Source organism: Podarcis erhardii (genome assembly GCF_964252035.2).
Source record: "Podarcis erhardii genome assembly, chromosome: 8".
NCBI classification, from domain to species: Eukaryota; Metazoa; Chordata; class Lepidosauria; order Squamata; family Lacertidae; genus Podarcis; species Podarcis erhardii.
Window position 1 is genome coordinate 5,451,857 of NC_138499.1, and position 27,516 is coordinate 5,479,372.

The 27,516-nt window shown below is 45.0% G+C and overlaps 1 protein-coding gene across 1 annotated transcript in view; it reads left to right on the forward strand.

Annotated features, from left to right (window-relative positions):
- TSNARE1 (t-SNARE domain containing 1) overlaps positions 1-25,816 on the forward strand; it is a 383,201-nt gene extending 357,385 nt beyond the window's left edge. Inside the window, exons 11-12 of the mRNA XM_081874759.1 lie at positions 16,027-16,141; positions 25,440-25,816. Of these exons, the coding sequence (XP_081730885.1) occupies positions 16,027-16,122 (96 nt within the window). The 3' untranslated portion in view covers positions 16,123-16,141; positions 25,440-25,816. The remainder of the gene's footprint in view (positions 1-16,026; positions 16,142-25,439) is intronic.
- The last annotated feature ends 1,700 nt before the right edge of the window (positions 25,817-27,516 follow it).

The window sequence follows — 27,516 nt, forward strand, 5'->3', positions numbered from 1 at the left end:
GTGGACTTTGTTTGCTTGTTTGTTTGTTTAGTAAGGAAGGTGTCTCTGAGAAAAAGAAATATCTCAGAAATTTCCTCAGCAAAAAGACTGTATTTGACTCCGCTCTGCCTCAGACAGTTACTTCCAGCCTTTCCACCAACATCAGCTCCCAAGGGAGCTTGCAACAAATGATTAGAAACACACTTTGTTCAAAACAGAACAGCATGCAATGAAACACCAGACAAATCAGGAATAAAATACATGAAAACAGAATGCCGCCACGGAAAAAAAAAGGTCTGCGTTTGTCACTGCCACATTTCTTGTAAAGTAAAATTTGAGCTGCATTGGGGGAGGGAGGTCTTTGCTGGGGTGAAATCTCTGTAGGGATTTTTCTTGGCATGTAAATAATCTTATTTTAGTTTAAAGCAATTTATCATAGCTTTATGAACCTCTAGAATCAACCCATCTGCATGGAGGGACCTTCCTATTAAACGTTTTGTTTCTGCCCCTCTTTTCATGGCTGAGCCTGTCAGTGACCTTGACTGAAGCCCATGATGCTATGCAATTTTACAGGTCTCCTGCCATTTTTGGCAAGTTGTCCCTTCTGCCCAGGAACAATTCTGTGCCCAAACGCCGTGGATTGCACTATATAACCTCTCTGTGTGCAATTGCCCCAAGAAATCTGGATTCACTTTCTGTCTCTGGCACACGAGGGTGTGAAAAAGAGCCGTCCAATTATCCCATTTCGACACACTCGGCGTGACATTCTTGGATCCCAAACACTATATGAAGGATCCCCGCCTTTGAAAAGCCAGGAATGATGCCAGCTTTCATATGCAGAAGGCCTTCAGCCATCCACCAGCCTTGCCATGCCTTCCAATCAAGCCATCCATGATTCATTATTCTTAAATGACAGGAGCACATTCAAGCAAGCTGATCGCTGCTGACAGTGGGACTCCAATTAACCTGAATTACTATCTTGATTGTAGCCCAATTAATGTCAGCTGCCGAGTGTCAGAAGTGAAAGCCCAGCTAATAGAATTGTTTAATTAATTTGCAGGCAGCGAGGGGCGGGGGCCTGTGCTGGGAACGTCCCCTCGTCTCCACCTTTGCCATTTGCTTTAGCACTGCTTCTGAAACAAAAACATTAGCTTTCTGTTGGGAAAGTCGGTAACATCTGACTTTCTTCTTCTCTCAAGAAGTGAAATCGTGTTTGAAAAGGACTTCTCTGGAAGAGTCCAGAGGGAAATACTTAAGCTTGCCTTGTGATTCTGCTACTTCCCTGTATCTTTTTGCCATCTCCAGGATAAAAAGAGAACCACAATATGGATTCAGGTGTTTATCTGAGGACACGAAGGGTTAAACTGAGTTTGGAACATAGCACACAAATCCTGTCCCTTTGGCTGCTCTTTATTTTATTTATTTGATTTTTTTAAAAAAAAAATATTAAGAATTTCAACATAACAATTTATCAAAAATCCATCATCCTCATTCCCCCCCCATTTTTCCCTCCCTCCTCCCCCCAAAAGAAATGCCCCTCCCACCCTGGTTTCTCAGTACATGTTATTCTCTGCATATTATAAAGTTGTAAAGATCCTTAATTAATCTATCAATATGTTACCAATACAAAAATTGTGTATTTTTATTCAAAACCTGCCAAGGAGTCCCGTTCATTTTGTTGTTTCTTTAAGTACCTTGTGAAAGGTTTCCATTCTTCTTTAAAGTCATAGTTGTCCGTATCACATAGTTTGTGTGTCAATTTCGCCAGTTCCACGTAGTCCATCAGTTTCTCTTGCCACAGTTCCTTGGTCGGGATTTCCTCATTCTTTCATCCTTGTGCTATTAAGACTCTTGCTGCCGTTGTCACTTACATAAATATATTTCTGAATTTCCTTGGCAGGTCTTTTCCTACAATCCCCAACAAAAATGCTTCAGGGTTTTTTTGTTTTTGTTTTTACCAATGTTAATTGGAACATTTTCTTCAGCTCATTGTATATCATTTCCCAGATTTTTTACATCTCCTTCGGCTGCTCTTTAAATCTTTTCTTTCTCTCATATTTTTTTCCATTATATAAATTAAAAATAAAACAAAGAAAGGAAATATCTGCTGCTTCTTTATAGGTAAAGCTGTCTGCCCTCCAAACATCTTTTTTTTTCCCCTCGGGAAATTGCAGAAAATGCCTTTCCCCAATTTTGTGTCATGCACATGGACGTAGGAAATTGGAGGGTGGAGTGTTTGGGATACAGTGCTAAAAAGGAAGACCAAGACCCATCATAAAAGGGCACAATCAATTCTTGATGCCCATGCTATCACAAAGTAGGATCGTTCTGGTTTTATAGTTGGAAAGAAACACAGCAGTGATATTTACAACACAGCAACATTCAGAAGAGGAGCTTGGAGAAAGACATGGCTTTTGGGCCACTGTTGTGGGGCTGGAAAGAGGGGAAGGAGGATGAGAAGGGGAGGAAACACTGCTATTTTGGCTGTACAAAGTATAAATCATAATAGGTATTTGCCGGATATGGTTTTCCCAGTAGTGATGTATGGAAGTGAGAGCTGGACCATAAAGAAGCCTGATCACCGAAGAATTGATGCTTTTGAATTCTGGTGCTGGAGGAGACTCTTGAGAGTCCCATGGACTGGAAGAAGATCAAACCTATCCATTCTGAAGGAAATCAGCCCTGAATGCTCACTGGAAGGACAGATCCTGAAGTTGAGGCTCCAATACTTTGGCCACCTCAGGAGAAGAGAAGACTGCCTGGAAAAGACCCTGATGTTGGGAAAGATGGAGGGCACAAGGAGAAGGGGACGACAGAGGACGAGATGGTTGGACAGTGTTCTTGAAGCTACCAGCATGAGTTTGACCAAACTGCAGGAGGCAGTGGAAGACAGAAGTGCCTGGCATGCTCTGGTCCATGGGGTCATGAAGAGTTGGAAATGACTAAACAACTAAACAACAACAACAACAACAAAATTGAAACAGCAATAGTTTCTTTTTAATGTCTGGTAAACTCAAGTTTTGTGACTGAAAGGTTAAGACAAAAAGAGGTTGTGAAGAGCTCCAAAAGTATCTCTCCAAACTGGTACAAGAATGGGATGGAGAAACATGCTCGGTCGCCAAGTAAATAGAAATATGTATAACAGCATACAAACCAGGCAAACTTGCGTTTGTTCAACGTTCATTTCAAGCAACCCTAAAACTACAGGACAAATTTGTTTAGCCTAATTTGATGCATGCCAGAGATGGCCGCGGATAGTGACTGTTTACCTGGATTAGACGTTGTTTAGCATTGCTCAGATCTCCTTTGCTTTGAGACCCATAGGGAGCCTGCAATCTTCTTTGCCCAGCTATAGAGAAAAACAGCAAGACTGGGCTGGGTAGAAAAGCTTGTGCTTTAGGAGGATAAATGGTGCCTAGGATTTACATTCATTTCACCATGAATGAAGCATTGGAGCTCGTTCAGTGAGATATTAATGCCAGCTCAAGTATTGCCGTCAGGTTCTGCTCATGGGCATCTATCTGGCTGGCTGCTGTCTTTTCTTACAGCAGATGTTTTTGGACACCAGCTCCCATTAGTCCCAAGCAGTACAGCCGCCAGTCAGGGATGATGGGTGTTGAATCCAGCAACATCTGAAAGGCAATGGGTTCTCCATCCCTGCCTTATAGGTTTCCATTTTTTAAAAAAAGAACAGAATGGGTTATTTCACACGTGTTTCTCCATTTTGGAAAAGGATGCAGAATCCATTGATCCCATTTATAAGAACATTCTGAATCGTCGTTGTTCAGAGGGCTTCAATTGCCTGCCATCTTGTGTATTGAGTTGCTACTGCCCAGACCCACTGGACCCATAAAAACTATCCACAAATCTGTGTCTTGTTTAAGGCCGTTTGTACACAAAAGGAAATATTCAGTTTTGCTTTGGGAACAGGAAAGTAGTTGTTTGTGCCATTCCTAATTGTAAATTGATTGGATCATTCAGCTTTGGACCCAAGTACCTATGATAGCATATTCTTTTTTCTTTTTTTTAAGAAATATATTTTTATTAAAGATTTCTTGGTTTACAAAAGTATGGGCAGTGTCTCTTTTTTCAAGTTACATTTTCTACAGATCATTTTAATTTGTTGAGACATTAGTGCAGGCATAAGCAAACTCGTCCCTCCAGATGTTTTGGGACTACAACTCCCATCATCCCTAGCTAACAGGACCAGTTGTCAGGAATGATGGGAGTGGTAGTCCCAAAACATCTGGAGGGCCAAGTTTGGGGATGCCTGACTTAGTGTATGTGTGGGGTTTTGTGTCAGCGTCACTTGTGTGGGTTCTCTTTACTATACTCTTGTGTTCCTTTGGTGGTGAGAGAGGTTGGGGTTGGCCTAGGGTGTGGTTGGTTGGTTGTGACTGGCTGTGGTGAATGTTGTTTCCGTGTGTGAGTGGGATGGGTGGGTGTTTTTGGATCAGGTTAGCCAGATTGATTTGTATGCTGTGAAGGGTAACCATATCGGGGTGAAGGCATCTTCTTCTGTTTGCCCCCGTGTCAGTTTCTGTTTGTTGGTTAGTTTTTCTAATAAGGCTGTTTCCCATACTATTTGAGTATTGCTCTACCCATCTGTTGGGGATGCCCTACTTGTTATTTAGCCTCTGCTGGGTGAGTGATGAGACAAAACAGGGCATTTATAGTGGTAAGGTAAAGGTAAAGGGACCCCTGACCATTAGGTCCAGTCGTGGCTGACTCTGGGGTTGCAGCGCTCATCTTGCTTTATTGGCCGAGGGAGCCGGCGTACAGCTTCCGGGTCATGTGGCCAGCATGACTAAGCCGCTTCTGGCAAACCAGAGCAGCACATGGAAATGCTGTTTACCGGGACTTCCGGGTTAGCGCCATCGGCTAATGGCGGATTCCCTCCGAGCTCCGGAAGGAATCAGCTCCGCAGGCTCGGGTCTTGTCCGCGGCGGCGACGCGGGGACCCTTAAAAATCACAGGTGCGGATGCCTGTGAACGTGGTGACTCGGCGGGCACCATTTACGCCCCCCAAGCTGCGAAGGAGCCTTTTTAAAGGCTCCGGAATGGAGATGCGGTGCGGCGCGGTGCTGTGAGTAAACTGCTCCTTCTGTGGAGTGAAGCCGCAAGCTATTGTCAGAGAGCGCTGACTTTTTCCTTGCAACAATTGCATTCTAAAGTAACAACCCCTGAGTAATATGGAATTTGGAATTTAAAGAAAAAATTTCTTGAATTAGGACGAGCGGGGAAGGGTTAAAAAGGAAGTCCCCCCCCCCTTGTAAACAATCTAAAGCAAAGAACCTGCTATCTAAGGTCGAGAGAAATCTTTCTTTCTTTTTCTAAAAGACTTTAACCTTCATGGTTTGACACTAAAAGAAATTTTACTGGAGGATAAAAGATTAACGTTGGGGAAGTTTCACACCCCCCCCCCCCCGGACCCGGGAGCGTCCCGCGGGAGAGCCTGTTGAGGAAGTTTTGAAGTTTGAAAGCTGTCAAATTGGCTGTCAGAAGGAAAAAGAGAAGTTTGTTTCTGTTGCTTCTGCTGGTTATATTTGTTATAATTTGTTGAAAATAAGGAAGGGCTGATACAAACTAACTTGATTATTGGATTTGAGCTGAAAGACATTAAGGAACTAAAATCCCCCTAGAGGGGGTTTAGGGACATTACAAGAATGGCTGGAGGAGGGAAAATTCAGACTGAATTGGAAAGAACATTTGTTCTCTTGGGAAAGTTACAAGGCGAAATCAATGTTTTGGCTACAAGCGTCAGAACTCTGGTCTTAACAGCAAACAATATTGTTGAAGTTGATAAGAACTTGAAGCAGGAAGCTTATACAATTGGACAGATAGAGAAACTTGAGAGCCATGAGAATATGGAGAAGGAGACATATGTTGCCCCTGAAGAAAAGGAAGGAGGAGCTGTAACTTCGCAGATGTTAAAGGAGTGCTGCAACTTGTGGCCTGACATGAAGGTAACAAAGGAGAATAAAAATTTGAGGTGGAAGGTCTGGCCTGAATTGGAGAGTGCAAAATTGAGAGACCCTCTTATGTGGGGATCTGAAGACCGAAGGATTATAAATTTCATCAAGGTGGAAGCTGGAGCCATGGGGACATTTGGATTTGAAAGGAGCATGAAACAAGATTTGGAGTACCCCATAGGCTTTATCTTTAAGCATGGAGGACTGTCTGGAAAAAATATGGATCCTGTTGGGCCGGAGCCTCTCCGAGATTTGGGGCCTAACATTAAGGACTATCAAAAAGGCCGGCAGAGAGGAACTGAAAGAGATTTAAGAGCCTCGGACATGAGATCTCCAGGCTAAACAGTACATTAGACTGATGAACATTTGTTGGGGACTGAAACCGGGAAAAGGGTGGGTGGAGTCTGGGAATCCAAAGGGTACATAACTATAACTTGCTTTGTTTTTATTTTGTTTTGCTATCTATATGGAATTTGGGAAAGCCGTGGAAGGGAAATTTTGGTCGACTTTAGGAAAAATGTTTAAAAATGAGCAATGATGTACAAGTATTGAGGTTTAAGTTTGGATATAAAGATTTGTTGAATTAATAATTTAAATTGGAATACAGGAAGGGGAGGTGTGAGGAGGTCTGAGAAACAAGTTAAATGAAAATACGTAATTGAAATTTTATGTGTTCTTTTTAAATTGTTTTTTAAGTTTTGGATTTTTGTATTTCTGTTATTTTTTGTCTAATTTTTGTTTTTGTGTGGTTTTTGAAAATGCTAATAAACATTTATTTAAAAAAGAAAAGAAATGTTGTTTACCTTCCCGCCAGAGTGGTACCTATTTATCTACTTGCACTTTGACGTGCTTTCAAGCTGCTAGGTTGGCAGGAGCAGGGACCGAGCAACGGGAGCTCACAGGGATTCGAACCACCGACTTTCTGATCGGCTAGTCCTAGGCTCTGTAGTTTAACCCACAGTGCCACCCGTGTCCCGGAGGGTATGGTAAATTGCCCTATTTTCATCAGCTGGCTTGTGACCCCAAGCCAAGGACATAAGTAACTATACAACCTTTAGAAGACATCTGAAGGCAGCCCTTCAGTATAGGGAAGTTTTTAATGTTTAATGTTTTATTATATTTTTATTATATCCCCATCGCGGGGATTCAAACTGCCGACATTCTGATTGGCAAGTCCTAGGCTCTGTGGTGGCCACCCCAAATTATTATTATTACTACTACTACTACTACAATTACTATTATTAATTTTTCATTTCCCCATTTCACAAATATTTTAACAAAGAAAAAAAATGACAGTCAACATAAAGTGCCAAATCCTCAAACTGACCCCCCCCCTCCATTTCTGTGGTTACTTAAGTTATATCTTGTGCCATTGCATATTCAGTTCAAACCTGCTTACTAATTTTCATTTTGCATTCCCTTTAACTTATTGTTACCACAGTTTTTGTCAATTCTGCTAATGATATAAGTTGATTACAATAATTCTTCAAGTAGTCTGCAAATTTTCCCCATTTTGTATTAAAAAGTCTCTCTTCTTCTGCTAAGTTTCGCCGTTTCTGCATACTCCATCAATTTTAGTTGTCTGTTCTCCTTGGTTGGGGCTTCTTCTTTCCATTTCCTTGAAAGATGGAGATTATAACTAAGAATTGTATACCATCCGTCATCCAATGCAATTCTGGGCTGCATCAATAGGAGTATAGCATCTAGATCAAGGGAAGTAATAGTGCCACTGTATTCTGCTCTGGTCAGACCTCACCTGGAGTACTGTGTCCAGTTCTGGGCACCACAGTTCAAGAAGGACACTGACAAACTGGAACGTGTCCAGAGGAGGGCAACCAAAATGGTCAAAGGCCTGGAAACGATGCCTTATGAGGAACAGCTAAGGGAGCTGGGCATGTTTAGCCTGGAGAAGAGGAGGTTAAGGGGTGATATGATAGCCATGTTCAAATATATAAAAGGATGTCACATAGAGGAGGGAGAAAGGTTGTTTTCTGCTGCTCCAGAGAAGCGGACACGGAGCAATGGTTCCAAACTACAAGAAAAAAGATTCCACCTAAACATTAGGAAGAACTTCCTGACAGTAAGAGCTGTTTGACAGTGGAATTTGCTGCCAAGGAGTGTGGTGGAGTCTCCTTCTTTGGAGGTCTTTAAGCAGAGGCTTGACAACCATATGTCAGGAGTGCTCTGATGGTGTTTCCTGCTTGGCAGGGGGTTGGACTCGATGGCCCTTGTGGTCTCTTCCAACTCTATGATTCTATGATTCTATCCAAACATCCCAGAGCAATTCATGCCAAAATACATCATCATAATAAAACATTTTAGAAGCCATAGAGTGTTAATCATCCGAGCACATGGTTGAAGAGGAACATTTTCCTGGCACCTAAAATCAGGACGCGGGTGGCGCTGTGGGTTAAATCACAGAACCTAGGGTTTGACGATCAGAAGGTTGGCGGTTTGAATCCCCGCGACGGGGTGAGCTCCCGTTGCTCAGTCCCTGCTCCTGCCAACGTAGCAGTTCAAAAGCACATCAAAGTGCAAGTAGATAAATAGGTACCGCTCTGGTGGGAAGGTAAACGGCCTTTCCGTGCGCTGCTCTGGTTCACCAGAAGCGGCTTAGTCATGCTGGCCACATGACCCAGAAGCTGTACGCCAGCTCCCTTGGCCAATAAAGCAAGATGAGTGCCGCAACCCCAGAGTCGGTCACGACTGGACCTAATGATCAGGGGTCCCTTTACCTTTTTAAAATTGAAGCACCAGGTGAACCGCCCTGCAGAGAACATTCCACAAATGGAGAGCCCTGCAGAAAAGGCCCATTCTCATGTTGCCACCCTCTGGAGCTCTTTTGGAGGAGGCACACAAAGTAAGGGACTCGGGTGATGATCGCAGGGTCCAGGTTGGTTCGTATGGGGAGAGGTGGTCCTTGAAGTAAAAGGTAAAAGGTAAAGGACCCCTGGATTGTTAAGTCTAGTCAAAGACGACGATGGGGTTGTGATGCTCATCTCACATTCAGGCCGAGGGAGCTGGCATTTGTCCGCAGACAGTTTTCTGGGTCATGTGGCCAGCATGACTAAAACGCTTCTGGTGCAATGGAACACTGTGACAGAAACCAGAGTGCACGGAAATGTCGATTACCTTCCCCCCGCAGTGGTACCTATTTATCTACTTGCACTGGCGTGCTTTCAAACTGCTAGGTTGGCAGGAGCTGGGATAGAGCAGTGGGAGCTCACTCGGTCACGGGGATTCGATCCACCAACCTTCCAATCAGCAAACCCAAGAGCCTCAATGGTTTAGACCACAGCGCCACCCGCATCCTTGAAGTATTGCAGTCCTGAGGTGATTCTGGAACTTTCTCTCTAATAATGTTCGGTTGTCTTCCAGGAGCATTTAGGAGAATATCTTTGAACCAGCCTCCGTGTTTCCCCTTCTATGTTGTATGCACTGTTACATCCTAGTTACCATTATGTTGTGCCATTAATAATAAAATTTTATTATTTATACCCCGCCCATCTGTCTGGGTTTCCCCAGCCACTCTGGTCAGCACCCAACAAAAAATTTGCAGAGGATCCTGAAGTATGTAATAAGTTAGCGCTCAATGATCTTCAGAGCCTTAATAGTAACAACAATAATACATTTATTCTTTGTGCCCTGCCCATCTGAGTTGCCCCACCCACCCTGGGCAGCTTCCATCATATACAGATTAATAATTCTGCACACCATTCCTTGGGAGAAAGCCCGACTGAGCTGGCTTTTGAGGAGAGGATTCTGCCCACGATCATGCCCACTAAATGGAAGCAAAAGGCAGGAGTAGGGAACCTGTGGCCCTTCAGACGATGCCAGGCTCTCAACTCCCGCCAGGCTCCAGGGAGTTAGCTACTCTGCACTCCCTCCTGGAGGAAGAATGGGAGGTTGAGAACAAGGAAATAGAAGAACAAATTCTTCTTGACCTGCAGCTGCTATTTTGTGTGACACCTCAAGCTCCACACTGAGGTTGTGGATCGAGTGAAAGTTTGCCACAAGGAAGAAACTCCAGCTAGCAGAAAGCAGATGAAGAAACAAGAGAAGTGGGTGCATATGCCACCTCTGATTTACTACTCAGTCCCATCTGGAAAGTAAAACTTAGGCTTTAGTTAGTTTGGGGAGCCAGTATCACAGTGCAGATGTTCCTCTGCTCCTGCCTCCCATCCCTCAAACAAAACAACTTGTTTCTACAGATTATAAAACTGGCCACAGAGCCAGGATTTTGGTGTCCTGCTCAGAGGCTTAGCAGAGGCAACACCTTCCCTATCTCTCTCTCTTCTAGCAGTCCTGACAGCTACTTATATATAAATCTGGATTCCACGTGAGAAATCTTATGTTATGTATCACATGCATTCCGTCGGGTTGTCATATCCCTTGTACTTAAACTTGAAAAAGAAAAAGATCATCATTTAGCGCTGGCTTCTTTATGTCATTAGAACTTCTCTTTAGCTGTAATCCGCTTATTTTGGTAATCACTTTGGGTTGGTCTGTCCTCAATTTCTTTCCCCCCTTCACGTAAGTGGATAAGCGAAGTGTCTTGTTCAGATGAAGGAGGAAAAGTTTTCCTCTTCAAGTAGTTTACTTGAAGTTAATTGCCTGTATCCTGAGATCACCCCGAGGCCTAGATAATCTAGGAAGTTAAATGGTAGGAACAATCTGGCAAGTCTTGCATTTCACAACCAACCATTAGCCCCTTGGGGGCATTAATGTGCCCATGTTACTTTGCACTGGAGTAGGGATTTCGGATCACTTAGGGCATCGGTTCTCAACTTGTGGGTCCCCAGATATTGTTGGACTACAACTCCCATCACCCCTGAGCTCTGGCCTTGCTAGCTAGGGGTGATGGGAGTTGTAGTTCAACAACATCTGGGGACCCACAGGTTGAGAAAGGCTGGCTTAGGGTGTGTTTCAAAGGGTTAATTTTGATATTGATCCGGCTGGCAGCTGGCTCTGATTGGCTGGAAGTTTGAGTTTGGGAGTTGGGAGTTAGTTGTCAGTGAGGAAGACATTTGACAGCTGGAGGAATTGGTAGGAAAATTGGTTTCGAAGGAGTTTGTCTGTTTTATTGCCCCTTGTATTATTTACCGGGCTCTTGATCAGTTTTTTATCTGCAAAATATCATCGGTTTAGGGTTAGGCAGCATCTGCTGAATTCTAATCACTCTGCTATGAGGTAGAAACTCTGTAAAACCTGTTATCTGTGAGGCAGTCTAACTATGCAGCTTGACCACAAAACTGGTAAGAACCAGTTAAGGAGAAACCTAAAAGCCAAATGAGGGTGACAAACAACTCCAGATAAGGTACAAGGACGGCTCTGCATGAACAGTAGAAAAATTGGGTTGAGTAAGTGTTTTTGAGGACTCTGGTTGGATGAGAGATGGTGAGGCGCTAGCTGTTGATGTTGTTATTTAGTTGTTTAGTCGTGTCCGACTCTCCGTGACCCTCTGAACCAGAGCACGCCAGGCACTCCTGTCTTCCACTGCCTCCCGCAGTTTGGTCAAACTCATGCTGGTAGCTTCGAGAACACTGTCCAACCATCTCTTCCTCTGTTGTCCCCTTCTCCTAGCCCCCTCCATCTTTCCCAACATCAGGGTCTTTTCCAGGGAGTCTTCTCTTCTCATGAGGTGGCCAAAGTATTGGAGTCTCAGCTTCAGGATCTGTCCTTCCAGTGAGTACTCAGGGCTGATTTCCTTCAGAATGGATAGGTTTGATCTTCTTGCAGTCCATGGGACTCTCAAGAGTCTCCTACAGCACCAGAATTCAAAAGCATTAATTCTTCGGCGATCAGCCTTCTTTATGGTCCAGCTCTCACTTCCATACATCACTACTGGGAAAACCATAGCTTTAACTATAGGAACCTTTGTCAGCAAGGTGATGTCTCTGCTTTTTAAGGTGCTGTCTAGGTTTGTCATTGGGGCAGAGAGCATTGGCTGGAGGATGAAACAGCCAAGATATTATTTTACAATACCTCGGTAGAGCATGAGACCCTTCATCTCAGGATTGTGGGTTCAAGCCCCTCACTGGGCAGAAAATTCCTGCATAGCTGGGGGGTTGGACTAGATAACTCTCATGGTCCCTTCCATCTCTACAGTTCTCTGACACAGCTATTGTGTGGCTTCCATTGGAAGTTGAATTGCAGGATTAAACCAATCTTTAGTCCAATCTGCAGCATACCTAGTTTCCTTTCCATGTTTAAGCTTAAAGCATGTGCAAATATTTTAAATAAATAAAATAATTTCACATGTGCTGGAATATCCTTGATAGCTTAGGATGGGCAGGGAAGTGATTGTAGCACCATGGACTCACATTTCTATAAGCCTCATGATTTAGGTTCTCATCCTTAAATCCCTTCTTGGTTGGGTCATGATCTCACAACCTATCGTGTCTCTTGGATTGTTGATGATAAAATGAGATAAGAACATAGGAAAGATTTATCTGAGCCATTGTCATGCAAAGTGTGGGGAAAGGGGGGTGGGTCTAACTTGACCAAATTATTGAGTGAATGAAGACAACTCATTTAATTATCTGTATAATTTAGCAGCAATTTCATCCACTTCATGTTCCTTGACTGGCCGGCATTGTTCATTAAACTGTATCTCACTCTAAGCTGCCTTGATTTGCCCCCCAGTGATTAATTCCCATGCTCAGGTCAGATTGGCTAACCCATGTCATGATGCCATCTTTGTTCTTGCAAGATGCCCAAATGGCTGGAATCACCCATGTGACAAAACCAGGAAGGAGAAGAAGTGATTAGCTGTAAGAAGTGGTCCCCCACAGGGAGACCCTGGATCTTCCTGAACATCCTGTTAAAGACCATAGTGTGGTGATCACACAGGGTCCCCGGACGTTTCACCGTCTATTGATCCCTGTGCCACCACTTGATTTCTTGCTGCCACCACCCAGGCCCTACCTGGTACAATACTGAGTCCAGTCCGGTTTAAATTGGGATATAAACTTCTGTTTATTTATTGCAGTTTAACAAGCGTGTGGTTTCATAAACAGTATCAGTCAATTACATTCATGGGGTGCCTATCCAGACCTATAACTTCCACTACCTGCTCTCACTCACTAAACCACCTCTCAGATATTTACTTGTCTTCGTAGCCCCTAACTATTCCTGACTCAGCTTATTTCGCTACTCTAACTCAAGCTACCCACAAACTCTATCCCAATTCACTCCCACTCCAACCAACCATCCAACTCCCAATGAACTCCTTCACAAACTCCCCCCAGAGCTGGTTTTATAGTCCCCCTGACTCCATCCCCTGGGTCCTGATTGGGTAACCTGTTTAACTATTTCACCTCCAGCATTCTCATATGTTAATGTCACATATAGCAACTCAGTCACAATTTAAATAACTCCTCTCCACCAGACAAAAAAAAAAGTGGTTAATGATACAATTGGCCTTTCCAGGCTGCACTGTCAAAGCAGTGATGTTTCACAGCAAATACATTTTAAGGAAGTTTTTGCCTTAAAGGTTGCCGGGTTCGGGCAATGCATTATAATTCGTACATCTTTTAAAAGGTCACTTTGCCCGGTTCTCTCTCTGTAGCATGGACGTCTTGCCCCCTTTAACAGAAATGCGTGGGAACTGCACGAACAACAGATTTGATCAAAGGAGAGTGGAAGTTCAGTTAGCATTGAAGATCGGGCAACAATAAACAAAGGGGAAATGGCTCGTTCTGAAGATTTTATTCCTTTCCCCTGTGTTTACCAGAGAGTCAGAGCCCACAAGGAGCAGCACAGGGAACAGCTGTAGGTGCAAGTTGCTGTGGCTATTAATAGCATTTATTACAGCAGATTGCACAAAGCTTTGCTGCTGCTTGTTGCTGGGATTGTAGGGAAGGTAGTAACTATTCCTGGGGGGTGGGGGGCTGAGGACAACTTCACACATTCAGAGATTTGGGAGGGGATGTGGTTACATGGGATTAATAATAATATAATATAATATAATAATAATAATAATAATAATAATAATAATAATATAATAATAATAATAATAATAATAATAATAATAATAATAATAATAATGCTGCCCCACCAATCTGGCTGGGTTTCCCCAGTCACTCTGGGCGGCTTACAGCACATAAGAATGTAAAATATTAGACATTAAAACTTCCCTGATACAGGGTTGCCTTCAGATGCCTTCTAAAAGTCTGATAGCTGTTTATTGCCTTGACATCTTCTGGGAGGGCATTCCACAGGGCGGGTGCCACTACTGAGAAGGCCCTCTGCCTGGTTCCCTGTAACTTCGCTTCTCGCAGTGAGGCAACCGCCAGAAGGCCCTCGGAGCTGGACCTCAGTGTCTGGGCTGGACCATGGGGGTGGAGACGCTCCTTCAGGTATACTGGGCTGAGGCTCTTTAGGGCTTGAAAGATCTGAACCAACACTTTGAATTGTGCTCGAAAACATACCGCACTTTACCCATGGATCTCGGAGCAGTTCACAACAAAGAATCACAATGTAAAAAACACAAAATACATAACAAAAACTAAGACAACCAATTAATACCCCCTTGCACAACACATTTTAAAAGGTCATTGTATGTCAATCAGCCCAAGGCCTGGTTAACATTTCTGCCTGGTGCCTAAAGGTACATAATGAAGACACCAGGCAAATCTCCCTGGGGAGAGCATTCCACAAATGGGGAGCCACCACAGAAAAGGCCCATTCTCCTGTTGCTACCCTCTGGACCTCTTGTGAAGGAAGCACACAATGAAGAGCTTCAGATGATGTTCTCAGGTTTATATGGAGAAAGGTGGTCCTTCGGGTGTTGTGGTCCTGGTCCATTTAAGGCTTTATAGGTCAAAACCAGCACTTTGAATTGGGCCTGGAAACTTAATTGGAAGCCAGTGCAGTCAGGCCAGGATTGGTGTAATAAGTTCAAAAAATCTTAGAATCATAGAATCCTAGAGTTGGAAGAGACCACAAGGGCCATTGAGTCCAACCCCCTGCCAAGCAGGAAACACCATCAGAGCACTCCTGACATATGGTTGTCAAGCCTCTGCTTAAAGACCTCCAAAGGAGGAGACTCCACCACACTCCTTGGCAGCAAATTCCACTGTCGAACAGCTCTTACTGTCAGAAAGTTCTTCCTAATGTTTAGGTGGAATCTTCTTTCTTGTAAATCTTGTAAATCTTGCCCCGGTGAGCAACCTGGCCACTGAATTCTGCAGTAGCTTAGGCAGCCCTACGCATAACGTGTTGCAGTAATTGAACCTAGAGGTTACCAGAACAAAGACAGCAGGCTGCCCCTGTCCAAATATGGGTGCAGCTGGGCCACTGGCCAAAGCTGGTGGGGATGTCCAATGCACGCATATCAAGATGCATGGTTTCCAAGTACCTCACTCATGATGCACCTACTTTTCTCCATTTCTCTGAATGTGCAAATCAGCTCCCAGTTGCAGTGGCGTAGCGTGGGGGGTGCAGGGGGGGCCGGCCGCACCGGGCGCAACATCTGGGGGGGGGCGTGCTCGCCGCCTCCGGAGTCGCCGAAGAGCCTCGGGCGCAGGCTGTAGCAGAGCCCCATGTCTCGCGGAACTGATGAGCTGTGCGCGCGTCCGGGCTGAAGGCGTCTGGCAGGCAGCGGCTCTCAGCGCTCGCCGCGGTCCCCACTCATCAGGGCCACGGAGGACGCGCCAGGCAGCCCCTCCTCACAGCCCCGCCGCTGCTGCTGCTACTGCAGCTGCTGGGCCATGTTGCATTTTCCTCGCCTCTCTGCCCTCCTCCTCCGGGCAAGCGGCGTCGTTTGGGTGGCAGCGCCAGCGGCAACTCGCCTCAGATCACCTGACACGGACCCCCCGCCGCCACTGCCGTGGCTACCTTACCGTAAATACCCCAGCCCAGGCAGCAGCAAGAAGAAGCTGGCAACGGCGGCAGGTTAGGGGTTAGGGGGCACAAATTACTTGCCTTGCCCTGGGTGCTGACAACCCACGCTACGCCGCTGCCCAGTTGCAGTTGACTCAGAAGGCATCACCCAATGCCCCATAGCAATCAGCCAGTCCTACCACTCGAGGATAATGTATTCATCCTGGTTTCTTTCCTTTATCTGTTTCAGCGACGAGCCAGGAGGATCAAGTGCTGCGTCATATCCGCTGGCCTGGCAGTTCTTCTGGTCATCATCATAATCATCTCCGTTTCGGTCAAGAATTAAACCCTCTGGGTTTTCCCAGGTAGGTGCTTTTCATGGCATCTCATAGGATGGATGCAGAAGCTAAGAAAACCAGATGGCTCAAGGGAACTGTTATAGGCAAGAGCAGCAACTTTATTTTTGGTTAGTGTGGAAGCAACTTGGGTAGGTCAAAACGTAAAATGAAATGTATTGCAGATGTGCTGTCCGGCTTTATTAGGCAAAGTGGGTAGAATTTTCGGTATTCCCATACCGCCTTCAGCAGCCAGTTGACTGGGGTTGATGGGAGTTGTAATCCAAGAAATCTGGAGGGCACCAGGTTAGTGAAGGCTGCCTCATACTACATCCAGCTCCCAGGATAGATTACAGTGATACCTCAGGTTAAGTACTTAATTCGTTCTGGAGGTCCGTACGTAACCTGAAACTGTTCTTAACCTGAAGCACCACGTTAGCTAATGGGGTCTCCTGCTGCTGCCGTGCCGCCGGAGCACGATTTTTGTTCTCATGCTGAAGCAAAGTTCTTAACCTGAGGTACTATTTCTGGTTTAGCAGAGTCTGTAACCTGAAGCGTATGTAACCTGAAGCGTATGTAACCCGAGGTACCACTGTACATGAAATACATTTAAGCACAGTTAGCATTGGAAGGTCATTCAACAGCCCCAGATTATCACAATATGTCTCTAGTTCCTTTTCTCCTTTTGATTGTAGAGCAGCAGTGGGTGACCTGTGGCTCTCCCAAAGTTCTTGGACTACAAATCCCATCAGGTCTGGTCATTAGCCATCCTGGCTGGAGATAGAGGGAGTTGGGAGTCCAATGGCATTTGGAGGGCACCAGGTTAGCTACTCCTGATGCAGAGGAAGGAGCAGTACACCTGGGCATCTGGTCAGTTAAATTTGTTGTAAGATTGTAGGTGTGTGTCTGGTAGGGAGTATTTAACTTAGTAAAGTAAAAGACTATAGTTAATCCTTCCAAAATGGCCCTCCTGTTTAAAGCAGTTTTAGCCCAAGGGTCAGTGGTTGTGTATCTGCCTTTTGTGGAAGGCGCATCTAGAGGCCACACAATCAAGAGTCTAAAGCAGGGATTCTCAATGTTGTGCCTACCAAGACCTCCTATGGCAAAAGGTTTTGGTCAATATTCCTTCAAAAATTCACAATGCATGACCAACTGTTTCCTCTTCTTGCTCAGTTCCTCTTTGCATAGGCACAGCCTTCCCCACATTAAACACATGTTCTGTTAACCATGTCCACCTTTCATTAGGTGTCAGTGTTGGTCACCCATCCATCTCTTCTGAACACAGGAAAGGTGCAAAGAACCTTTCTCTGTGGGAGACCACAGCAGAGACTAATGGAGACATCATGTACCCTGTGATGTGTGGTGTGGGTTGGATATGATCGCACCATTTTGTGTTCCTGTTTCTTGCTCTGTGGTTTTCTAAAGATGTTGCAGCCTTTACATCAGGCCCCCATGGAAGCCATTTTGTGTTATGCCATACACCCATGACAGCCATTTTGTGACTGGTGCCCACAACACTTTCTCAAAGTGCCAGATATGCCCAGGGGCTCAAAATGTGTGGTGCCCCCTGTTTTACGTGAACATTCTGACTCTTACACGGGGCAGGCAGCCTTCCATATATGTAGTTATCAGTCTGACCTTATATGTATGGGTTCTGCCAGGCTCTGACTCTTATTGGAGCAACATCCATGATTCTTGGGAGCTGTCCTTGGTCCTGAACCCTCTGGTGCTGATGGCCAGCTATTGCTGCCTTTAAATTGCTCACTGTTGTTGTCTAGTGTTTGCTTTTGGCTCCTTGTTGCTACTGACTGCCTCAAAATGTCTCCTGGGTCAGTGTCCCATGGCTTTGCCCAGCATCTCTGCCAGCCCTCACCCACCCTGGCATGGGGTCCAGACTCCTCCATCCATACCAATGCACAAAATCAAAATGGAACTTACTGTCTGCAATGTCAAGGTGAAGTAAGTTCCCACAGAGTTTTCCTCTCCTTAGAAATAATTTCTCTGAAATACAGCTGAGCCAGCTGTCATCCTCCCAAGTTTCTAAAGCAGAAAATGCACCACTGATTCTTCGGCTCAGTGAGCACAGAGGAGCCAGCTGTGTCTCGTACTGAGAGACCCTTGCTGCTCCTTTGCAAAGCCCTTTCTATAAGTATGTCATTTCCTTCCCTGGAGCAGCTTTGAAGAGCAAGAAGAGAGATTTGGAGAAACTCCTGGAGATGTTTGATCCATCTCCCTTATCCTCAGAGTAGAGAACTAACCAAGGATTTGAGAGTTGAATTTTCTGTGTATACTGATGACTACTATACTTCTCTCAATTTGGATGGCCAGCCATAATCGACATAACGCCGGTGTATTTATTTCTTTTGGTCCACCTTGAATCCTACTTTAGGATATTTTCAGTACCAGCTTGAGCACCTGGAGGTGTCCAGGGTAAATAATTGCAGGGGCAAGTTGGAATATGTGGGGTGAGCCTTGTCCCACTGATGAAACTGTGTGTGCAAGGCAGACACTCTGACCTGTATATGTTTGATATTAGTCTGAAAGGGAAACCATAGGGTTTCCAAGATGGGAACATGAGCCATTTTCAGACTGGCACTGGGGAATTATGCCCAGTGTTCACATCCACAGTGGGGGAGTGGGGTTCTCATTTGCACCTTCAAAACAGATGCTTGAAGAGGCCTCAAGGATGCTTGAGAAGGTTGTTCACCTTCTCAAGTGGTGTGATATGGATAGAGTCTCAGGGACATAGAGGACTACATTCATCTCCCTGGCCTGATGTTTACCATCCCTGGATTAGATGGTCCACACATCCGACCAACATAAGGCAGATTGGCTCACATAATGCAATGTGGTGATTCCTGTACTTGGAAGAAATACCTCTCAAGAATGCATAAAGGTTCTTGTGACTGGTGGGGTTCTCAATGCTTTCTACATTTAATTCCCTGCTTGAAAATGTTACGTCTTTAGGGCAAGTCTCTGCTCTCCAGATCTGCTTTTAACGCTGCCTCCTGTATGTTTCCTATGGAAAGATGGTGCATCCGGTTACTGCATGTTTCTGGCACCTCCCCTCCGGCCTTTCCAGAGAAATACTGGGAAAAGATTGATGCAGCCACAGCAGTTCCCATCTATGAAGAAATGTTGAGTGAAGCAATAACTCAGCCTAACGAACGCTGTAAATAAGGGCAAAACACGGCCAGCTCTCTTCCATGGAATTGCTCTTTCTTCCCAAATTGATGCCATGGGGCCAGTTTTGCTTATTGGCTCTCTGTTTTTACCACCGCGTCATACGTCGGCTAGTGGTTAAGAGAGCAGGCCAGATTGCAGGACTATTTCCCCCTCCAGAGCCTCTGGGACTTCATCCTATTTAACAGCTGCCAGTCATTGGGCAAAAGCAGCCCACTGGCATGGCCACATTGCTTAGCGGCCTATGGAATCCTGTCCTCTCTGGTCCTCCATGGACCTATGATCCTTTCCCCCTCCCCCAATACAATTTCCCCAAATCTCAACTTGTGTCCATTTCTTTTTAATCTTCTCTATTTCTCGATCAATCACTTTCCAAACAGTTGCACAGCCATTGCAAAAATTAGTCTCTGGGATTCTCTCAAGTCCCTGTGTTAAGTTTGAGGTCACTCTCATTGTGAGCCCTTTGAAATGCAAAATTTCCAATGAGAACTGCATTTAGGGGATGCAAAATTGGTCGCATTTGTCTCCCCTTATTCGTTCATTTGCATATACAGTGGTACCTCGGGTTAAGAACTTAATTCGTTCCAGAGGTCCGTTCTTAACCTGAAACTGTTCTTAACATGAAACACCACTTTAGCTAATGGGGCCTCCCACTGCCGCCACGCCGCTGGAGCAGGATTTCTGTTCTCATCCTAAAGCAAAGATCTTTACCCGAGGTCCTATTTCTGGGTTAGCGGAGTCTGTAACCTGAAGGTTCTGTAACCCGAAGTACCACTGTAGTCTTTTAAACTCCACTCGCCACTCTTTAAGAACTTTGCCTAAATCATGTTAAGGCAAAGGATTTTGAAAAGTAAGCATAGGACTTCCATTTTTTATCAACTACTCATGCCTGTTCTACCCTGAGGACAAACCACAGTACAAAATTCCTCGAGGAGGTGCTTCTGCCATGCTCCCCATTTGAATTCCCATCCATATTTTGGACTTGCAAATTGCGGAGGAATCCCACCGCCGTCCGTACGGCGCTCCAGCAGCACTGGTGGCAATCCGCTATGTACAGGGCATGTGCGACGTCACGACGTACAGCACATGCATGTGACACCACACATGCGTTGTACATACTGGTTTGCTGTTGGCGTCGCTCAAACGCCATATGGACAGTGGCAGGATCTTCTTCCCATGGCTGCAGCTGCGAATGGAGGTCCTCCACCTGTGGCTGCGGCGGCACAATGGCTGCTCACGCTGCCGCGCCAGGGCTGGGGCAGCAGGGCTAGTACTCTGTGGGGTTCTTTCTTGTCACCCTCGCAAACATGGAACCCAGGGCGCCCCGCCCCCCCGCCCCCCAACTTGTGACGCCACTGGTTCACCCCATATCATGTACCTGCACAATCCCAACAATAATGGTTTTTCAAAGTTCTCATGCTTCCGAAATATTCATAAGTACATGGTGACATTGCATAGTCTCCACACAGACACATAGAGTTAGTTGTACAGTGGTACCTCGGGTTACAGACACTTCAGGTTACAGACGCTTCAGGTTACAAACTCTGCTAACCCAGAAATAGTACGTCAGGTTAAGAACTTTGCATCAGGATGAGAACAGAAATCGGGTGGTGGTGGCACGGCGGCAGCGGGAGGCCCCATTAGCTAAAGAACGGTTAAGGTTAAGGTTAAGAATGGACCTCCAGAAGGAATTAAGTTCTTAACTCGAGGTACCACTGTATTTATTGATTTGGGGTTTTCTTTTCCCCTCAGACTCCCCTAAACGCAATACATAAATTCAAAGATTTCTGTGCCTAAAATGCTGCCGTTTTGTGTGTTTTCTCTAATAACATTGGAGCTTGACCAGGAGAAAACGTTCTGGCCAGTGGTACTAAGGTAGAACAAAATGTCCCCGTTTTCCTCTGAGGAATGTTGGAGAGTATGACATCATAATTAAAATTCAGTAGGACTGAAGATTGGGATTCAGTCTTCAGACTGTCTCAGCCATCCCTGTGCCAGGAGGAGTGGGCCACAGAGAGCAAGAGTAGAAGGGGAAAAGAGGACTCCAAAGTCCCACATCTGCCCAACTATAGAATTAAGCTCATTGTAGTGACAGGGCATCACCATCACCCTGATAATTTACCTGTCACCATCACCACAGATGAAATATCCTCCTGAGATGCTCAGTTCACAGAGCAACACAGCGATGGATGTTGCAGCCATGTTCCCCTGGGAAATATCTGGCATCTGGAGACTCAGCGTGCAGAACAGACATGACCTCAGGGGGAGAAATAGAAGCATTTACCATTTTCTATTCTTCCCCTCTCTCTCTCTTTTGCCTCGTTACAATATTAAAGATATTTCTCCGAATAACAAATAAGCACAATATCCACAACCTGCCCTTTGACTCCAGATGCATTTCCGTTTGCAAGAGCGAAACGCTCCGAGGGAATTGCTGTGTTAGCTTTTACCTCTCCATTCCTAAATCCTGCTGGAGGGGTGGATTTTATGTTTTTCTAATACATACTCATAAAACAGGTAGCAAAAAAAGAAAGAAAAGCCAGTTAGTACTTACTTTCCCTCCTCTGTATATCTGCTGTACTTTTCATGTTTTATTGACATTTCAACGCATTTAATTGGCCTCTTTTAGATCTGTTTAACCCACTCACCTCTACTTTTCTGGACGACACAAGGAATATGTATTTTAAAATGTTGATTTATTTATCGCTTGTGAGTGATCAAGTTCCTCACAGTTTATTTCTCTCTCCCCACCTGTGCAAGGTTTTCAATACAGTGGTACCTCTGGTTGCGAATGGGATCCATTCTGGAGGCTCGTTTGCAACATGAAAAGCCCGCAACCTGAAGCGCAGTATCTGCACAGGTGTGCGGTGTGATTTGGCGCTTGTGTGCATGCGCAAAGTGCAATTTAGCGCTTCTGCGCATGGGTGAGTGGTGAAACCCTGAAGTAACCCTTTCCAGTACTTCTGGGTCGCCGCAGGACGCAACCTGAAAAAACGTAACATGAAGCAAACGTAACATGAGGTATGACTCTATCTAGGGCAGTGTTTCCCAACCTTGTGCCTCCAGCTGTTTTTGAACTACAACTCCCATCATCCCTGACTAGCAAGACCAGTGGCAAGGGATGATGGGAATTGTAGTCCAAAAACAGCTGGAGGCACAAGGTTGGGAAACACTGATCTAGGGCCCTCCATAACAACGGCCCATTCCATTCATGGAAAACTGCCGTATAGTAAATCAGACCATGGCCCATTTTGCTTTGTGTAGACTACCATTTCTGCACCATGGGTTTGGAAATCCTGTGATCACAGAATCATAGAATCAGAGAGCTGGAAGAGACCCATAAGGGTAATCTAGTCCAGCCTCTTCAATGCAAGAGTCACAGCTAAAGAATCCCCATCAGATAAACATCCACCCACTCTTTAAAAACTACCATTGGAGGTCCATCACCTTCCATCCCACTGTCTGACATCTCCTACTGTGAGAAATTTATTCCCAATGTTTAGTCAGAATCTCCTTTCTGAATCTCTTGCTTTGGATTCTACCCTCTGGAGCAGCAGGAAGCAATCTTCCTCCATCTTCCACATGACAGTCCTTCAGATATTTGAAGATGGCTATCATGAAGATGGCTTCAAAGGGATGCGGGTGGCACTGTGGGTTAAGCCTAGGACTTGCTGATCAGAAGGTCAGCGGTTCTAATCCCCGTGACGGGGTGAGCTCCCGTTGCTCGGTCCCTGCTGCTGCCAACCTAGCAGTTCGAAAGCATGTCAAAGTTCAAATAGATAAATAGGTACTGCTCTGGCGGGAAGGTAAGCGGCATTTCCGTGCGCTGCTCTGGTTCGCCAGAAGCGGCTTAGTCATGCTGGCCACATGACCCGGAAGCTGTACGCTGGTTCCCTCGGCCACTAAAAAGAGATGAGTGCTGCAACCCCAGAGTTGGTCAGGGGTCCCTTTACCTTTACCTTTATCAGGTCAGCTTTCAGTCTTCTTCTTCTGCAGGCTGAATGTCTGGTCCCCCAGATATTGATGGCCTCTCAACTCCTATCATCTCTAACCACTGGCCATGCTGACTAGTGTTGATGGATGCTGAAGCCCAGCATCAACTAGGGGCCTCCACGTGTTCCCCATGAGAGGTCCCTTTTAGCCAAGATGTCAGGAATTGAACATGGGCTGTGCAAAGCATATCCTCTAATGGCCTCTCGCCAAATTATATGTGTGCGTAAATTTGTAGGCTGCTGTAGGCTACTGTGCCTTTGAGATGATGAAGGAGAGACTCTTCCTTTCATGATTGCTTTCATAAGGTTGAATGACTAAGAACTGACAGACCAAGCCTAGGGCTTGTGTGCGTGTCTCTTTGTGTGTATGTTTCTGGGATTCTCTTGAATGTCTGCCAGTTGGTTTGATAAGAACCCTTCAAATAAGCAGATGCATCACTCCGTATAAAATGCACTGTGTCTAAATGATTGCCACAGAGCAATTATCTTTTGCGATAGTGTGCAAGTCTCCTTTGTGATCGCGCTGCATGCACTTACCCCCTTTGCATGATACATACTTATAATGCACTGGGGCTTTTCAATGTTTTTGCACTGCAGGAAATGAAGAACAGTTTGGCATAAGTGAGCCGTGATCAGTTTAGCAATGACGGGGTGTGTTTTCATTGACTTTTTAAGAACCTGAGGGATCCCTCGCTCACGTTAAATTTATTGCAACGACAGCCTGCAAAGACATTCCCTTTACCCCTGATCCAAATGAAATCTCCACGTGAGCAGAGATGTTGCAGAAATTTGGCAGGTTTGCTCCCAGACAGAGATAATTGTGTTTCCGCTGGTGCAGACAACAATCCTGTACCTACTTTCTGCCTAACTCTGTCCAATTTATTTGCTCCTGGGAAAGGCATTATTGGCAGCTGGGAGTATAAACACCTGTTAAAATTAGCCAGGGGTTGAATACATGCACGGAAGAACATTCAGTTGTGTGATTTTCCCCCACCCACCTGCATTGTGCAGTGGTACAGCTCAGACACCTGCTGTCTGCGAGAACTTAAGAATGCAAGAAGCACTTTGCTGGATCGCACCAGAGGCCCATCTAGTCCAGCATCCTGTTTGCACAGTAGTCAGCCACATGCCCCAATGGGAAGCCTGCAAGCATAGATTTGGGACCCTGAGGACCATCTAGTCCAGGCTTTCTCAACCTCGGCCCTCCAGATGTTTTTGGCCTACAACTCCCATGATCCCTAACTAGCAGGACCAGTGGTCAGGGATGCTGGGAATTGTAGTCTCAAAAACATTTGAAGGGCCGAGTTTACTGATGCCTGAACTAGATGAGGCTTCCTCAACTTCGGCCCTCCAGATGTTTTGAGACTACAATTCCCATCATCCTTGACCACTGGTCCTGTTAGCTAGGGATGATGGGAGTTGTAGTCTCAAAACATCTGGAGGGCCGAAGTTGAGGAAGCCTCATCTAGTCCAACTCCCTGTAAGTGCAGGAATATGCAGCTGTCCCATAGGAGAATCAAATCTGCAACCTTGGCTTTATCAGACCACGTTCTAACCAACTGGCACTCAAATGGATGGTCTTTCTGTTCCTGGAGGTACTGCACAGCCATCTTGACAAGTAGCTGTGGCTAGTCTTATCCTTCATGAATTTGTGAAACTCTAAACCTAGCCGAAAGAGCTTAGATTTATTACATGTTTCCACAATCTCCCAAAGGAGAGTCCACGAACTACTTTTTAAAAAAGAACCTTAATGTTTCATTCCTCATTGCAGTTCCAAGCCTCGCTAAATAACTTACAGCCTGCTTATTTTTGCTTTTGCCACTCCTTGACATCCAGCTAGCCCAATGAGTGGATCCTGATCTGACACTCTCTAAAGCCTTTATCCTGTCAAATTCCCGCTGCGAAGGCCACCCGCCACTTTGGGTATTAGCATATGCCCGTCAGTCGTGTCTCTAAATCGGTGGGAGTTTTCTTATCAGCAAATAGCCCCTCCAGCTTTGGGCACAGGGGAAGGGCACCAAGTTAATGAAGTCAGCTTTAAGACAGCGTTGATATTTCGTTAGCTTACTGAGGGTTGTATTCGTACTAGCATTTTAATTCTAACTTCTTCTCTTCTTTTTCTTTTCTTTTCTTTTCACATTTTACTCTTTAAGCCCACAGGCATGCCAACTTGGAATGTACAAAATATATCACTCTGTATCCAGAGATAATGTCCATTCTGCAGCAGGATCACCGCCAATCTATGCAGTTATTCAAGCAATGTTTCGCAGCTCGGTGTAGATGCAAAGTAACGCAGCTTGTACTTGAGAAGGGACTGGAGTCTTGAATGTCACCAATTTGGCGGGGGGCACTAAGGGGATTAATGTATATGCATCTGTGCATTTTAAAATATATATTATCTGTTTCTGAATTGTTATGTGCTCTCTCTGATCTTATCCATGCTTCCCTTTCCGTTCCACTCTGTATAAAATGAAGCTCTGTATTACTCACTCACTATAATGGGAAAAATAAAAAATGGCTATGACTTTTCCCCTTTTGGCCAAAGCGTGTGAAATGTGCAGGCAAATAGATCTAGCCTGCCAAATTGCAGACAAATAGGTCCTGGGGCTTTTTGTAGGTGAACTCGAAGGGATGTACTTTCCTCCATAATCCCTTATGAGGTGGGAGGGTGGTGGGTTTCTCTCTTTCTCTTTCTTACCTTAAAATAATTACAATATGGTTGAATATTGTATATTCTTGCTTGTACTTAAAATAACTTTAGCTTTGTGCCAGCATTTCCTTTCCAGTGATTGTTTGGGTCCTCATGAAGGATCTTACAACATGACACTGTCTAGAACAGGCACCCCCAAACTTGGCCTTCCAGATGTTGTGGGACTACAACTCCCATCATCCCTAGCTAACAGGACCAGTGGTCTGGGATGATGGGAATTGTAGTCCCAAAAATATATATATGGAGGGCTGAATTTATGGATGCCTGGTCTAGAATGTTGCCTGCTGAGTTCTGAAGAACTCTGGAGTTCGGGTTTATTTTTAAATCAGATCAACATATAGTTTTTTAAAATATAAATCTCAAATGAAGCTGTTTTCTCTCTCTCAGTCAGAGAGGGTATTTTGCATGTTCTTGCTGCACAGGGCCTTGAGACAAAAGACATGAAGGCAGCTCCCTTCAAAATGGAGATTTGCAACTCAATACCTTCATCACATGATCTAAGGTTACAACACTCACATGTTAGCTACCAGATGACAGCCATTAGTTAAAACAAAATAAAAAAATTCCTTCCAGTAGCACCTTAAAGACCAACTGAGTTAGTTCTAGGTATGAGCTTTCGTGTGCATGCACACTTCTTCAGATACACTGAAACAGAAGTCACCGGACCTTTCTATATAGTGAGAAGGTGGGGAGGGGTATTACTCAGAAGGGTGGTGGGAATGGGTGATTGGCAGATAGCTGCGATGAGCCTGTTGACGACTCTTAACGACTGCAATAGGTCTAACAGGAAAAAGCAAGGGGTGAGAAGGTGAAAAATGGCTTTGTCATGTATAATGAGATAAGAATCCAATGTCTTTGTTCAAACCAGGTCTCTCCATAGTTTTAAGTTTGGTGATAAGTTGCAATTCAGCAGCTTCTCTTTCCAGTCTATTTCTGAAATTCCTTTGTAATAGAACAGCTACTTTGAGATCTTGTATAGAATGTCCTGGGAGATTGAAGTGTTCTCCTACTGGTTTTTCTGTCTTGTGGTTCCTGATGTCGGATTTATGTCCGTTTATTCTTTGGCGTAAGGTCTGGCCTGTTTGTCCAATATAGAGAGCTGAAGGACACTGTTGGCATTTTATGGCATACACAATGTTAGACGATGAGCAATTAAATAGTCCCGAGATGGTATGTGTGATGTTGTTGGGGCCAGTAATGGTGTTGTCCGGGTGTATGTGGCAGCAAAGTTGGCATCTGGGTTTATTGCAGGCTCTGGTGCCAGTGTCCGTGTTAGGTCTGGTTGTAGTATTATTGTGGGTTAGGAGTTGTTTAAGACTGGGTGGCTGTCTGTAGGCAATGAAAGGTCTTCCTCCCAGAGCTTGAGAAAGAGAACTGTCATTGTCCAGGAGAGGTTGTAGATCTCTGATGATGCGTTGTACTGTTTTAACTTGGGAGCTGTATGTGATGACTAGAGGTGTTCTGTTATTTTCTTTTTTGGGTCTGTCTTGCAGCAAGTTCTCTCTGGGTATCAGTCTGGC